Source organism: Brachionichthys hirsutus, chromosome 18 (assembly GCF_040956055.1).
Source record: "Brachionichthys hirsutus isolate HB-005 chromosome 18, CSIRO-AGI_Bhir_v1, whole genome shotgun sequence".
NCBI lineage: Eukaryota > Metazoa > Chordata > Actinopteri > Lophiiformes > Brachionichthyidae > Brachionichthys > Brachionichthys hirsutus.
In genome coordinates, this window is record NC_090914.1 from 1868155 (window position 1) to 1885520 (window position 17366).

Below are 17366 nucleotides of genomic sequence, written 5' to 3' on the forward strand. Positions count from 1 at the left end.
AGTAGTTCCAATGAATACACTCCTTTTTGCTCATTTTTGGCCGCCACCAACATAGTGGATTTATTATGCTTTTTGTCCCCTGTGAGTTGGGTTTGGGTTAGGATGCCAAATACATTCAATTGAGAAAAGCAGAGTAGGGTTATCTGTTGTCACAATGAACGCCTCCACTTAAAACACATTATTTATGTGCCATTGAATTTCCAGAGGTACCACTGAAATCCTTCCCTTTCACCTTTTTCACAAAGCAGTAATCGGGCTAAATCATTTTAACGACCCGACTGAAGTTAGTTATATTTCCATTTAAGGCATTCAAGCTGAGCGACTGCTGCACAAATGCTCACACGCCTGAAACTTAGTGGAGGTGCAAAGTACACAACACACTCATTTTGCAAACACTACCACACTTTGGCTATGCAAATTAATCGTGTTTATAAGCTGATATTATATATATATGTATATGTACCTGGCAGGGTTGATATACAAGCGTGATGTCAGGGTGACTCAAATCAACCATCTATTTTTAGTCCAAAATTGCTCATTGGTGCACAATCCACATTCCCAGTCTTAGTTCAGCACTTGCACTTATTAAAACATGTAAATGGATCAGTTATGGTTCATTTCTTGCACTGCAGCATAAAACTAGAACAACAACAAACACATTTCTTTATTTGCTGTCATGCCAGCTTAATAACGTGTTATTGCTCTTGTTAATGATTCCACACGATGGCCAATTGGTTTCACTCTTCAGCACCAGCCCATCAGCCAAACAAGCCTATTTATATGAAACATTGTGAGCTGAGCTGTGCCATGATGCAGGCAATGCACGAGTCCTGTGACAGGAGAGCATTGATCTGCAATAAATCTGCATGAGTTTTCTATCCATCCCAATTTGGTGTGACAAACCCACTGGAGCTGAACTAATGCTGTTAAAAAGCTGCAGCAGCTGCCATGTGCTTCTGTCTGGTGTGTTTTCTTGCTGCTGTGAACGGAGAAGAACATGAACCCAGAAGAACGTGAACCAAGAACCCAAAGCTGATTCAAAATGCCGTGGAGCTCAGTTTCACCAAGAAACCACACGTGTGTCTCTTTTGTAAAGCCATTTTTCAATCCTCACCTGTAAACTTACAGCATCAAGGCTGAAGCTTTTTCGGACAAATAATGATGACAGAAGTCTTGCAGTAGAGTCGTAAAAGGGATTATAAGTGGTTTAATCATGGATTAATATCACATTATACACTTGGACTGTAAGGTTTACAGTTTGTATGACTATCTGTTACAGATAGTCATACAAACTATTAAAAATACATTATTTATATACAAACGCATGCATTTTCAATTAAGAGTGTAATTTAATTAGACTTGATTCATTGTAGCTTCGAACGATGTATTCAAAGTGCTGTTTGTACTTGACATTTTCAGCCTTCAATGACTTGTTTTGTGGTGCAATTCAAAAGCAAATCATGTACAGAATCATAATCTGTGCAGCTAAATAAAAATCTTTCACTCTCGCCCATTTAAATTCCCTGCTCATTTTTACCACTGAACATCAAGCACTTGGGAGCTTTTCTTACGGTTTACAGTATAACTTATTTTCATTGTCTTGCACAGTGATTTTATTTGTATTTTTTGCATTAGTCACATACTAACTTGGTGCTGTTGCAGCATGCAACATGAAAGAAACTAGTAAAGCCTGTGTAAAACAGCACTGTATTTGCAGGATGAGTTAGCGAATATTTTTTTATTGTACTCTTTTCACTCCTTGCAGATTGTTTCACATCTGTCAACAATCTGTCTAGTGTCGGCTTGTTTTTAATGTGACTGACCATTTTAAGGCTGGTAACCATGGTTACAACTGAAAACTACAGTGCACCAACCACTGTGGTTCCAAATGTCAGTGCAGCCCTCCATGTCTGTGTTCTCTTTCTTGTTGCACATGAATGTACAGTACTGTAAAAAAGAATTAGCCCCTTAAAAAACATGAGTGAATTCGGAATGCAGCTTTAAATGAGCATCCGATTCAATTACCGGTACGTGAAAAGCTTATTTGAAGCCTCTCTGAGCTCAAGGTCACAAACTGATGGTGAGATATTCTCCCTCAGGATTTTCTGGTAGAAAACATTCCTGCATTTCTTCTTTTATTGTAAACTACTCATTAAATGTAAAATTATAATGGAAATCAAGAAGAGAACACGTCAAGCTTTTCTCTTGTAGTGCAGCAAGTATGGGTTTCGAGGCATAGAGTGGGCAGTGAGGATCCCATCTTGTCAATGGGAGCAGTGAGCAGTCAAACACTGATCGATAAATGGAATCCATGAAGAGTTTGCAGCCCTACCAGCCACAGTGTGACAGTGCACACCCTCCTCTTTTACACGCTCCTCCTGACTCTTATGTTTCTATTGATGGATCCCAACGGCGGTGTCTCTGGTCAGTGCAGCCATCGAAATAAGCACAGAGTCTATTAGGTGTGTGAGAGGTGCTTTCCCGCTGTAAGTGGATGGTGAGGGTGCACCACCTGCTGGTCTCTTCGACCAGAGTTTCTCTCGCTCCTCACGCTTCTTCTGCAGTCTCTATTTCTCAGCATCAGAGTGCATGCGACCTCTTGTGGCGTAAGCATAGAACACAACACACCGTCACTTCTCCGTGTCCGTTGCATTATTACTGTAACACCAGGCGTAGACAAGAATAGCGCTACAGTCGCAGACAATGGATTAAGGCAGGTGAACACACTGTTACAATAGTTCAACCGTGAAGAGACAAATGCATGGATAATAGTCTCCAACACACCCTGTGAAATGAAAAACGGTTCTTCATTAGCTTTTTACAGTGCTTCGATAACCGCTAAACACATCCCTTCATCAAAAATGACAGCAAGAATGCACAAACTTGACTTGGCCAAAGAGAGCTCAAGTTGCCCAGGCGCAGTTTAATGCCAGGTATGGCACTATCGGGGTTATGATATGTGTCTGGATACTGTTGTCGTTCAACCATTGCTTTACCTCAGACAAGCAATTGATAAGAGAGTTCAGTTTATGGGCCTCAAAGGTTCTAAAGGGACAATAAAGTTCTAAGTCATCAGCGAACAGATGATAAACCACATCACTGAACCGCTGGATTATTTGACCAAGGGGAAGAACATACATCAGGAAAACGAGTGGGCCTAGTACTGAATCATGCGGGACACCATACTGTAGATCAGCTGACTCAGACAAATTATGGTTAACTGATATACTGAAGTAGGCTGTTTAGGTAGAGTGGCGTTTCCAAAATCCTGATTGACATGTTTCATATATGTTGTGAGCGTCCAGGAAAGATGTAAATTGTTTAGATGCCACCATTTCCAACATTTTTACCAGGTAAGGCAGCTTCAAAATTGGCCGAAATTTCTTGAGTTCTGACTGGTCTTGCCCTGGCTTTCTAAGTCTCGGTTTTACAATAGCATGTTTAAAGGAACTGGAGAACACACCAGATACCAGATGAAAGGGACATGTTAAACATTTTGGTGACCCATGGTCCGACGGAGTCAAAAACATTCACAATTAAGGGTAGAACATCAAAAGAGCTAGAGGTAGAAGGCATTTTAGTAGTCAATGCTGCGATGTCAGGTTCAGGTTCAGGTGACTATCTACCCGTAGGTAAATTTGTTTTGCAGTGAAAACAGAGGATGGCATCTGCCTTGACATTAAACTAAGCAACAAGAGAACAGAACCTCAAAATCGACAAAAAACATACAAAACCACAACACAACAAAGTACTTGTAGGCTGCCCGAGACCTGAAGCCCAGCAAAAGAAAGAAAGCCACATCAGCAATTAAAAGACCATTAAAACATCATAATAAACAGTAAAAGACAATAAAAGACTACCATAAATAAATAAATATGTGCAATGTTGCTCTCATTTATTTAAGTTCTGCTGCTGGGTTGGACATCATTTCTAAAACTGGTGAATTTTGCCTTGAAGAAGTTATCAGAGAAAATGTCCCAATACAGCAGCATAAATAGTGATAGTAGCCTTACTTGCTCAATAATTGCTCATTGATGATTGGTCTTACTCTCCGGGCTCATCATAAAACCATGAATTTCTTTTGAAAAAGAGGGAATTTCCTGGAAAAGAAGTTAAATCAACAGCCCCGTTCCTTGTATCAGCAGTGAGCAACCAAGCCCACAGAGATCAGAGGAAGGCAAGAGTTGTAGTGCGCAACCTCTGTGACCTCAGATGCTGAAAAAGGCTTCGCTTGGCTCTATAAATTATAGCACACCTTTGTTGTACAAGCCTGTGTTGGTTTTTCTTGGGTCCAGGCCGGCTGCGACAAAGGGAGGCAGCACCTGCTCTCTGACGGGGATGTTTACTGTACCGAATATTCAGCGGAGGCCATCTCACTTCAAAGAGAACATTCGGTATCTCCGCGTCACCGCCTGCTTCAATCAGAAATCACTTTGGGATTTTCACTATCACAGTTTCTGAAACAAATTAAAATGGACTCTTATCATGCTTTGAACGCAAATCACGTATTGAGGAAACAAAAGTTAATCCTATTATTGCAGCTAAAGCACTGGCTTACAGACTCACACACAGATTATTTTTGATTTTGACTCGAATCTTTTCAAGCAGCTCCTCTTCAAACAAAGTTGAAACATACAGCAATCTGTCCCAGAGGGAAGCCTCATGTAAGATGTGTTTCGGTTTGACAAAAAGCTGGTTGACAGCCCGCTGATTGGTTTTGTGCCCTTGTTACACTATTCTCTCTCCATTGTGTATCACTGTCCTGGGCATAATTCCTTTCAATTACATTTGTTTTTCCATTCTTTGCTCTGTATGAGAAGAGCCCTGCTTCAAAGCTGATTTTCTCCCATTCGGGAAGCCTAAACATCTGCAATATGAATAATATATCATCCCCCATATGGACAGTGTCATACATAAACACACATCTTGCACTATTCTACCAGTGCAAATGGAGACTAATCACCCACTGTCATATCTGATGCTGCCTCTGTTAGCTTTGCCTCAGTCTCTGCATAGACTTTGGGTAAATTATTTGCTAGCAGTTTTTGGTGTTTGCTTTATCCTTCACGGCGTGGCAGATGGGAAGGGTTTACCAAGTTTTTAATTTTGGGTAAAGACTGACTTGCAGATGGCTGCCTTATTTCCCTCCTGACAACACGTCCTGACTGATGACACAGTTAAGGCTGGCTCCAATTCTTTTCTCTGGATCACTCAGATAAATTAAAAAATATATTTATGAGCTCAATGACCTGAAATTTGGCATTAAATTAAATTAAATTATATTTATATAGCGCCAGATCACAACAGAAAGTCATCTCAAGGCACTTTACAGGATTAGCAGGGAAAGACAGAACCCAACTTGACCCACAAGAGCAAGTACTTTGACAACGGAGGCAAGGAAAAACGTCCCTTTAACAGGCAGAAACCTTGGACAGAACCTAGGCTCATGGTGGACGGCCATCTGTCTGACCGGCTGGGGAGGGATGGAGGGAGAGAGCGAGAAAATATCAAGGAGATGGATAGGGAAGTGATAGAGAGACAGAGCAGGAGCAGACAAAAACAGGATGAATAAAACTAGAAATGCTGACTAAAAGGGTATGAATGCATTCTGACTTTGCGATTTTACTCTTTTTCTTGTCATGCATTCTTTTTTATCAAGGTCTCCAAAACTTTCACCCCCGGCCAACAATTGTCCCAGATAGCTCCAGGAAAGAGAGTCCAAAACGCTTTGAAACCAACCATGAGATATGGTGAGGAGGGCTCCGTCGCTGTGTCATGATTCCCTGCCAGACTTTCAGTGCCAGAAAAACGTGGGAATCCTCATTCAGACGATCAATCATACAAGCAGTTGGTAATTTTGATCGCATTCATTCTCCAAGGCTCCAACAAAGTTTCCTGGGCATTCCCATAGAACAGAGTTTCATTAATCAGACTGTCTAGTTTGCATCCCTATCTCTACCTCTCATGCCCGAACTGGACACGTACTTCATTTAAAGTTACACACAACTTTGCATGTTTTACAAGATATAATTGTTCATGGAGGGTTGCCAACTGACCAGCTTTGAAGTAATAACTTTAATCTCCCAAACTTGGTTAATAAATGATTCCAAATGAGAGATTATGTAAAACTAGGCGATTCTCTAAAACGCGGTTCCCTCTCTATGCTGTTTGCTTCGGCGACGATTGGAACTGTTAATCAGCTTTCACTGGCAGCTTGCAAAATAAGTTAAAGCAGTGACCAGCTTCTGACCACTGTGTGCATACATCATACATACATACATACATTGTGTACCTCTTCGTGCCATCATAGGTAGAACTTTGAGAACAGCACGAGAAAAACTGAAAATGGATTTTGGGTCCGTCGACCAGCACACTTCTAGCAGCCTGTTCACAGATAGCCTGATCAGACAGGGTATTTGACAGCCTGCTTCTGCATACAATGTGTGCCTGGTTGGCTTTGCCGCTGGGCTTGTGCTGTATGTTGGAGGATTAACAAGGGTAGCTGATGTAGCTTAATACTCACAACTGATTTGAATCATCATATACCCGATTTCTTTTCTCTCTTTTCAAGGTAATTGATTACTTTCTGTCAGAAGCCATTGGATGTTGCCTCTTCCTCGTTGTCTCTTTAGCCTCTCAGGCATGAGAGGAGGAAAGAGACTGGTCTTTGACATGACAGATTCACTTTCCCCCCAGCCTCCTTCTGCTTCAATCGACCCTCCTCCGCAGTGAGCCAGTTTTTCTTCTGAATGTTCCAAGGCTACATGTATTTTTCCCACTTCCTTCCCTCCACTGCATCTCACTCTCCCTCGCCAACGTGATGGCTTTATGTTGCGATGCACCTTCAGGCTGTGTGTGGGTTAGGGTTGTGGACCGACATCTGGCAGCCTCTGATAAGAGAGAAAAGGAGCTGGTGCTGTTCCTTCTGAGATTTGTTTTATTCTTATTTTTTATTTCTGTCTGCTATTAGAGAAGGGGTTTCATTGTGTCTTAAGGACCTTGAAGAAAAAGTGCAATCCAGTGACCTGTTTTTTTCTGAAGGGCACATGTTCTTACTTCATTTGAGTGTCAATATTTGCTCTTTTGTGATGATTACCTTCAAAGTTTAAATTCTTGAAACTGTATCAATAGAATGTTCTGACCTCTAAGCAACAGTGGGATGAGTTGAATACAGAATTTAAGGACACCATCTCAAATTTGACAACATATTAACAAACAAAATCCAATTAACACGCCCATTACACTTTAGCAGTCATTGTGTGTACATGCAGTTAGTGAATGTAAATGAAATATTTGCTCCCTTTCTTTGTCAGATTTGACCTACATCAATTCTTGAGAAAAGTGTAATTGATCCTCAAGGTGTTAATTTCCCCACTCTTTTTACAATCTAGTCCAAAAAACATATTAAAGTGGCCAGTTTATGACATTCAATCTCAGAAGTAAGTTAAACGTTCTTATTTAGGGTAGCATAAAGCTGTTGATGCGTGACATAATTATATTAAAATATTGACTAGTTCAGCTTTAAAATTGTCTTATTTATCATAATCTGCCACAGAGGTGAAACATGTGCGGCTTTTTTACTACAAAGATATGAAGTTAATCAAGCCTTTTTGGCATGCTCAGAGTGCCAAGATCATCTTGATACGGTTTCAGCTCTTGGCTCCCATCTGTAAATAGAACCTCCAAAGAGCCTCATACTTCCACCACTTCCTGATTATAATTTGATAATCTGACCCACAGGCTTGAGTTTATCACAGATTAAATCTCTTTCTAGGAAGTCTTTGAATTGCTTGCTTGCTTCCGTAGATAAATGCTTTTAATTCAAATTATCGACCATATATTCATTTAACTCCAAGGCATACTTTGCAGAATAGCACCCACGCCCCTTCCTAATGGAGATATCTTCCGTTTCACTTTTGTAGTGGATTAACATTGAGTTTGACCTCAGATTGTGAGGATGCATTAAGAGACAAACATTAGCTGTGACTATTACGGAGAGCCCGTACTTCACATGTTGGTGTTATCACAGTTGGAGATGGCTGGTATACTAGATAGGCTGGAGCTGTAGAATTGGGTTGGTATTAAATTGGTGTTGGTGTAACTGGGCCCCAATGCTGTGGTGATCACTGTGAAGCTGGAGAACCTGGGTCACTGAGGCAGTTGTCTGTGAAGGTGTGGCTTCCCAGGCTGAATCCACTCTGAACAACACAGAGCTGTCTGATTGATTCTCTGTACTGGTATCTTTAGTGGATACATTACCATACATGAGAATGTGTGCTAGCTTAATGAGCACATCAACTTAGTGAATAGTTACCAGACTGTTAGGACATTAAACATCAATATAAAACACTGCTACACAAGTATTTGGTGCTTCATTTGCATATTAAACAACTAATTATCGATCGTTAACTGATCGTTACGACCCACCTTCATCACAAACGCAGACAGGCATCAACGCAGAATGAACGAGTACGTCGTGAATAACGGAACATTGATTTCCCCAATGACCCCTGAGCTGCCCAAGGTGCCTGATGTAAAAACACTAAATTCAGCACTGGACAGTTCCTGTACAAAACACACAGTCATGATAGGGAATTTACTACAGCTGCCCACATAATAGCCTAGCTATTATAATAATAATACATAATAGTAATACATTTTATTTATATAGCACTTTTCTAAACACTCAAAGTCGCTTTACAATAGGTACATAAGTTAAAAACAACAAAGCAAAAGAGACAATAAAATATGAACATGAAAATAAATTAGATACAATTTAAAAAGTAAAACTTAGACTTCTTTGGTGTTCCAATCGTAATGTGTGTCTGGGAAAAAGAATCAAAACATTAAATATGTATTTTTTTCTTCGGTTTGTGGAGGAAATGAGGTGAAATGACAGATGTTGAGTGACATAAAAAATATATACCTGATTACTGAAACAGGGACTTCAGTTATTGACTAAAACATTAGTGAGAAGGATGCCTTGAATGACAATATAAGTGTAACATGAGGCCAATTAAATATGCCTACATCTAAATATGATACACCTGAGAGAAAAAAAGAAGGGTGTTTGTTGGCTGGGAAGAAAAGTCACATTTTCACATAATGCTGATAAACATTTACAGTGAGATAGTTAATGCTGACCTTAAGCTTCAAACTTACCTCTAACTGCCACCATTATTGATACAGTGGTGTTTTTTCATTGTAAATTGTGACTTCTGTAAAAATTTAAAGTTAAATCTTCAACCTTTCTGACCACAGCTCTACATGGACTGAAGATTTGAAATTCCTTCAGGACTGAACCTTCATCTTCATACTTCCTCAAATCAACCACAAATAAATGCTTGCACATCTAGGACATCCATCTCTTACTCATCCTCAGGGCTTCCAGAGCTCATAAGAACACCCACAACCACCCATGAAATCTGAGCCCATCCATGGCCTTTATTCAATCTCATAGTTGACAGGTTTGCAGGCTTTGGCCAGAAAGTTCAGCAGTCAGGAGCAAAGTGATGAACTGGGCAGGGAGCCAACCACATATGTATTTATTCTGCTTTGAACATCTAGGTCTGACTAATTATAACACTGAGTTTGAGTCATGTCAAATGTTCCTCCAACAGCCAACAGCGCTGGTTTAATCAACCTGCATCGCTATAGTGGCTGAAAAGAAAAGAGCGCCTCATTAAAGCATGACTCATCATCTGCATGATCTATATCTAATCATACTTCTGGCACATTGTTCCTAGAAACCATCTCTGACAATGATCCGGCTTATACCTCCACTGAAGCATTGCTGCTGATTATGATTTCATCTCATATCAGGCAGCAAGCGCACAGCGCAAGCTTTGTCATTCACCTTCGATTTGGCCAATTCATGTTTCTGAAAATCTTCACAATTTATTAACCTTTTTTCCATCTTGAATTCTTCATTTAATTTTATATCTAAAAACTGTTGCATCTCCAGATCACTTCTTTGACCTTAACAATTCCTTCTAATTGGCGCTCCAAAATATCCTCAGCAGGAAATTGATGAGAAGCATCGGATTCATTGGACATGCACTAAGGGATATGATAGTAACAACAGGCTAAATATTGCAATGTGGAAACAGAGAGAGACTAATCAGATAAAGGTTAATTAGGTTGGAAATGGTTGAGTAAAAAAAAAAAGAAAAATAATGTATTAACTGCGGGCCTCAAGCAGCTTCAATTAATTTGGTCCTGTTGTGGGCTGTCGAGCCCTCGTCCTGGTGCTGGCATTCATTATTGCGTGGGGGTCGGGTAGGGGGCCCTCATCAAAGACCAAGCACAGTTGTGAAGTGAAGTTCAATTAATCAACGTATATGTAATGATGTGTGCTTATAGTCGGATGTCAGAGGCAGGTTTACAATCAGTACAAGACAACGGTAAACTGAAAATATACAGAGGGCACCGGCTCGCAGTAGGGCTGACCTTTCCTATGTACCAGCCTATTAAAGAAGCAGCTGTACAACATGAAGAAGGACAACAGCAGAAATAAAGCGGTAATTGTTAGTTTACACAAATTTATTATGTAATCAGTCTCATCTCAAGCAACAGATTCTGACATTGTAACCCATACAGGCTTGTAAACGGAGAACGTAACCTAGCTGGGATGTAGTAAAATTCAAGAGAGTATAGTTATTTGTTTAATGTAAGCATTTCAATAATGTGGCATTGTCTCAAATCCTATTGCAGTGGTTTCAGCATTTGACTGCAAACATTCCATCAAAAAGTGTCAGGTATTTTTTTTTTAATGAAAATAATCAGAGTAATGCTCCACATTTCAACCTAAATGCTCCTTTTTTTTTGCTTAGTTATAAGTTGCTGTTCTCTTTGTAAACTGCAATCTTTTTTTACAAGTTTGAAGACTGTCATAAGCCCTTCCCCTTTCAGCTCCGTCACCAAAATGGCAACCACAGAGGGTGAAATGTGTCCATCACGCAGCAATCCTGTGACTGTTAAATGCAAATTCTAAATTTATTTCATAAACTTGTTGATGGGTTTGTGGCTGAGCCTGACATCTGGAGCTTAGAGAATCGCTTTGACGTGCGACTCATCGAGGAAATTAAGGTGCTGGACGCATTTGTGTCAAATTCTAGCATTTTGTGATAGTTGTGTGTATCCATGTGCACACTGCAAATTTAAAATGCTAACGGTTAATTGAGAAAATCTGTAATGGTGCAACTTTGCCAAAATGTAAAAAAACAAAATAAGAGGGCCCAAGATGTAGCCAGCAGCTAAAGCACAGCATGCTACATTTTACTTCCTTTTGAGCCCAGTTTTTTTCCCCTGGGGCTTCAATTAATGTTGGATCTGGCACACTCACATTTAATTTATCAACTCTGCAGTTTACATCCCATATTCTACTAGATAAATGCATCTTCATCTTGAACTAAAGCACATGTTAGGCAGGCTTTGTGAGAAGAGAGTTGTACATGTTGCACGGATCACCAAAGGGTAACTGGATACACATATGTGTGTGTGTGTTGCAATATCAATCAATCTCCTCCGCCATGGAGGTTATGTTTTTGCCGCCGTTGGTTTGTTTGTCCGTCTGGCTGTATGCAACATAACTCAAAAGGTTACAGACATTTTCAGGAATGTTACCAGGAACAGATTAATACATTTTGGTGATGACCCAAAATGTATTACATTAAATGACATTTTATATACACAATCACCCCCGATGTACTGTGAAACTGTGTAGTATACTGTATGTGCTTGGTATTTCAGGAGCATCGCTGACCCTTCCAGTGAATTGGAGGCGGTGTTGGTAAATGCCATGAGTAAATGAACGTTGACCTTAAGCATAAACCAAGGTTCTTATTTTGGTGGGACTGAGATTTTTCCATCCCTTAAAGGTCATCTATTCCTCTCCACAGCATGACTTGCTCTGCCGAAGATCCTAAAGACTATCAACAAGTGCCACGTGCTACCTGAACTTTACATTTGCATCCAGTCAGCTTTTCCTTAGATTATTACACTTTCTCCAGTTTTTTGAAAATGCTCAACCACCATAACATTTCCATTTCAGATAAATGGAAGATGAAAAGGAAGTCTAAAACACAGCTTCTCTAAGCTGTCCATTAAAATGAACACATGAAAGAAAGCTGTCATCACTGACAGCTCTCACCAGGGGATCCTGTGGATTATGGATTATCTCCAGAGTGTTGGGAGGGTCAGACTTTAGGTCTGCAGTTATTTGCATGAAATAAACATCTCTTTTACACATTTTCCACACAGCTTTCTGCAGTGCTAATCAATTTGACATCTGAGAGAACGTCCATTTTTAGTGTTAATACTCCTTTGGGAGTTTATTATTTTTTGGTCCAAGTGACATTAAAATAGAGAAACCAGAAATGACCTTGGTGTTTGTTTAGACTCTGGCCAGTAGCTTCACCAGCACCTCTAGAATAGATAGTATGAAGCATTGCACAGATTAATAACTGCATTATGTTCTCTCTTCTTTTTTCTCTCTATGTCACTGACTCACTCTTTTTCTCTCTCTCTCTTTCTCCACCCAACCGGTCAAAGCAGATGGTTGCCCACTATGAGTCTTGGTTTCTATTCAAGGTTTTTGTCTGTTAAAAGGAATTGTTTCATTCATTCATTCATTCATGCTTGCTTATGTGGCATAATTTGGGTTCTTTATGAGCAGGTTTTTTCCTGTTCTACATGGATAGGGGATGAAATGGGATGAAAACCAGTTGGAATAGGTTTTGTAAAACTCATCAAGAAACCAACTTTGGCCTGCTTGATCTGAGAGTTTTGGTGAAACTTCACCAGACCTGTAATAATGTGTGTTATTACAATAACAATAATGTGCAGATGTGCTCTTGCATGATTAGTATTATTTTGAAATTTGAAATTTACAGTGAGCGAACGTCAAACCAAAAAATTATTATGCAAACTTAGATTGATTTAAATATTATATATAACGATGCAAAATCATTTTCCTACTATAGTCTTCTAATGTCACCTTAATTTTAATCTGATCCTTGTATTTTTTTGTTTTGTTTGCAGTTGCCCTTTGTATGAACTAACATGGACAAAGTGGTCATCAGTCTCCTGTTTCTGGGAACCGCAGTTACGATGGTCCATGCATGTCCCAAATACTGTGCCTGCCAGAACCTCTCAGAATCTCTGGGGACTCTTTGCCCCTCAAAAGGTCTGCTCTTCGTACCACCGGACATTGATCGGCGAACAGTGGAGCTCCGACTGGGTGGCAACTTCATCCTTAAGATCAGTACTCAGGACTTTGCCAATATGACAGGTCTGGTCGATCTCACCTTATCCCGTAACACCATCAGCTCCATCCAGGCTTTCTCATTTATTGACCTTGAAACCCTGAGATCATTACACCTGGACACGAATCGCTTGACTGAGCTGGGACCAGATGACCTCCGAGGGTTGATTAACCTGCAGCACCTTATCCTCAATAACAATCAGCTGAGTCAGATCTCCAAAACAACTTTTGAGGACTTGATGCTGACACTGGAGGATCTTGATTTGTCATATAACAACCTACACAGTGTGCCTTGGGAATCCATCAGTAAGATGGTCAACCTCCATCAGATGAGCCTGGATCATAACCTCATCGCCTTCATTGCTGAAGGTACATTTACAGACCTGGAAAAACTGGCCCGCTTGGACCTGACCTCTAACCGTCTGCAGAAGCTCCCTCCGGATCCCATCTTTGCAAGGTCCCAGAGTGGTGACGTGATGAGTACCCCATATGCCCCTCCACTCTCTTTAAGCTTTGGCGGAAACCCATTGCACTGCAACTGTGAAGTGCTTTGGCTTCGAAGATTAGAACGTGATGATGACATGGAAACTTGTGCTTCGCCTACTAGTCTAAAGGGGCGCTACTTTTGGTCAGTTGATGAAGAGGAGTTTGTTTGCGAGCCCCCTCTAATTACGCAGCATACACACAAGTTACTTGTGCTGGAAGGCCAAACGGCCAGCCTGCGCTGCAAAGCAGTCGGAGATCCAATGCCAGCTGTGCACTGGATCGCTCCTGATGACCGCTTGATGAGCAATTCCTCCCGAGCCACGGTATATGAAAATGGCACCCTGGACATTACCGTCACCACATCAAAGGATTATGGGATTTTTACTTGCATAGCTGCCAATGCTGCTGGTGAATCAACAGCCTCTATTGAGCTGTCAATAATTCAACTTCCTCATCTAACTAACGGAACAAACCGCACAACTCAATCAAAGTCCGGGCTATCGGACATAACTAGCTCCACCAAGATCAGTAAAGGAGAGCCGAAACCTATGCCAGAGAAGCTGGTGTCTGTTTCAGAGGTGACTGCCATTTCTGCTCTGGTCAAGTGGACTGTTAGCAAATCAACGCCAAAGGCCAAAATGTATCAGCTTCAGTACAATTGTTCTGACGATGAGGTCCTCATTTACAGGTGAGAATGATCGATTTCATTGCATGCAAGTAGAAGCTGTGCACTTTCTAGCTAAAGTGATGAATCAAGCTCGGGGTATAATCTGTACAAATCTCTGCTCAACATTTTCAGTCAGTTGCTAATTGTTTGCTCTGTGAGCATTAGTAGTCATCGTCTTTAAAGAAATGCATGCTGCTTTAGTCATTTGTGGTTTGTTGTTTTGTCATTTGTGGTCAGCAAAATTACATAAAATGTTGAAAAAATATCTATATTTTTTTTACATTATGTGAATAATAGCCCAAGAAACAGTCCTTTAGATATTCATCTGGATCCATATAGTTTTAAGATTTTGTGCCTTGGCATAAACAGGAAGCTGCACTCTGAGTGCGGTCGAGTTACAAAAGTGAACCCCAAAGTAAAATCTCTGCCATGAACAATTAATTAGAAATCTGACTAAGAGAAATGGTGCAAGACTCTCATTCTAATGCATCGCTCTTAAACTGGTTAAGTCTATATCGTGTGAGCTTGAACACTTGGAGCTCGACATCTTTGGGTTCTCTAAAATCTATTTAATTTAGCAAATGAGAATAGCAGCATTCAGGGTAAAAGGATCAAATATATTGCAGTGAAAGTGAAATAAATAATAAAACTTAATATGATCATAGTTTCACAACTCATTTTTATCTGATAGCGCTGAGTATTTTCATCATCATCCACTGCTTTCAAGTTCAGAATTCCCATTAGGCTCCAGTAGCTCAATGCATATAAATGAACAGCACCAAATTAATAATTATATTATGAAAGTATCTGCCCTAAGTTCCACAAAAATACCTGTCTTCCACATTCCATATAAAATGTCATAAAATTTGTGGAAAGATAATTGAGAGAACATAAAAAGGAATTCCCAGATTATTATCTGAGTGTGAGATTAGATTTAGAGGGTTCATAAAGGTGAAAGTGGTGCAGCTTTAAACACATGCAAGTGTCCAATCCTTTCTCATTAATTTATGAGCCATTTCATCCTCATGACTTTGACCATCTTAGTGACAACTTTCAGATGACCTCTAACCCCTTCTGGGATTTGTTGCAAAATATTGCTGCTTTGCAATCAGTGGACACAGTATGTCATTTGTACACAGAAGAAATATTACCTTTGGCAACGCATTAACTTTCTCATTTTTAATCACACAGTCATTTAGCATGTCAGAAGAAAGATTACAAGCTGAGAAGAAAATTTAATGAGCGGAGAGACCAACTACTGTTTTTGATTTAATATTGGTCTGTGGCTGACTGCACACGTCTTCTTGGCTGACACAGTTTCATCAGGCCTTAACAATGGCAGTGGCACGATTAAAAATCAATTAGAGCCATATGGTCGGAAAAACAAATTGCATGACTTCTCTCAAACATGCAACCCACGCAACTTCCTCAGAAATAGGGTAAGGGATATTATGACGAAGCTACTGCAGCTCCTCTGGCACCTTTGAAATAGAGTTACAGATACATATTACTTATGAGTCTTCATCTGAGGGACATTTTGTTTATAGTACTGATGTCATATTTCTGAATTGCCCTGTGCCTATAAATAACGACCTAATATAGACTTTTTTCTTTGATCTGCCCGTCATAACTTTAACTATAAACCTTTGTCTTGAACACCCATAGCAAGAGGTCGGTACCATTAATACACAGTCTTTCTCTTTCTTTTCAGAATGATTCCCACGATCAGTAGAGCCTTTGTCATTGCAAATCTTGTCCCAGGAATGCAGTATGACTTGTGTGTCTTGGCCATCTGGGATGACACCGCGACCACCCTCACTGCCACCAACATCGTCGGCTGCGTCCAGTTCATCACCAGTGAGGACTATCCACAGTGTCAGTCTCTTCACAGTGGCTTTCTGGGAGGCACCATGATCCTGGTTATTGGTGGCATCATTGTAGCTACGCTCTTGGTGTTCATCTTCATCCTCATGGTGCGGTATAAGGTGACTAATGGCATTCAGACGAATAAACTACCTAATGTTAGTGACACATACTCACAGACCAACGGTGGGTTGAACAGGTTCAACGGTGCCCCGCCACAAGTGAAATCCACCGTGGTGGTCATGCGTGAAGAAATGGTGGAGTTCAAGTGTGGATCCCTCCAGAGCAGTCTCTCTCCATCCTCATCCTCTTCCAACTCATTGGACAGCCAAACAGGAAGGGGGGCTGCTGACCGCTATGTGATACAGGGCAGCGAATGCAACACCCTGCCCAGCAGCAAATTCAGGAGGCACGGTGCAAAAGCACGGCCAAATCTGGACCACCTTTTAGGGGCCTTCACATCACTGGAGCTGCGGGGAGTGGCGAGGGACCACCAAGGAACGTCTGCGCCTCCCTCCACATCCAATGCTATGATGACGGTGGCCATGGTACCCCCGTCTGATAAAGAGCCTTTGCTTGGGAGGGCCGAGTCCACTACCATGTTGGGACGTCTCCTTGGGCTTCCACAGGAGGATAAGCCCAAGAGGAGCCACTCGTTTGACATGGGTCATGTCGGGGCACCACAGTGTCGCAGCAGCTACCCTCGCAGGATTAGTAACATCTGGACTAAGCGCAGTCTGTCGGTGAATGGCATGCTGCTGCAGTACGATGACAGTGAGGATGACAAGCCTTCCTTTGAGAGCACAGAGTGGGTGATGGAAAGCACAGTTTAGTGGAGTAACTCCAACTGTTAGCTCTGTGGCAAAGCAACAAATTTATATGAACATGAGTTTGAAGTTTGTCTGTGTGAATACTGTCGCGTATCTATGTAAGAAGAGACAAACCAATCGATTCCTGGCAATGAGCTCAAATCTCTGTTGAACAGTCAAATAAATATTGACATGTTTTCCTATTTAAAAAAAAACATGAAAGTCTTGGACTTTGCGGGTGAACTAGTCCCATATCCACAGGGACAATGAGAGTATT

General features: G+C 40.8%; 1 protein-coding gene across 1 annotated transcript; it reads left to right on the plus strand.

Annotated features, from left to right (window-relative positions):
* The first annotated feature begins 13062 nt into the window (after positions 1-13062).
* On the plus strand, positions 13063-17113 carry LOC137907391 (leucine-rich repeat and fibronectin type-III domain-containing protein 2). The gene is made up of 2 exons (XM_068751721.1): positions 13063-14438; positions 16129-17113. Exons 1-2 carry the CDS (start codon positions 13063-13065, stop codon positions 17111-17113), a joined length of 2361 nt encoding a protein of 786 aa, XP_068607822.1.
* Positions 17114-17366: the final 253 nt, after the last annotated feature.

Coding starts and splice junctions, on each gene's coding strand:
- LOC137907391 (XM_068751721.1), top strand. CDS start 13,063: ATGGACAAAGTGGTCATCAGTCTCCTGTTTCTGGGAACCGCAGTTACG. Junction 14,439..16,128: donor GATGAGGTCCTCATTTACAG/GTGAGAATGATC, acceptor CTTTCTTTTCAG/AATGATTCCCACGATCAGTA.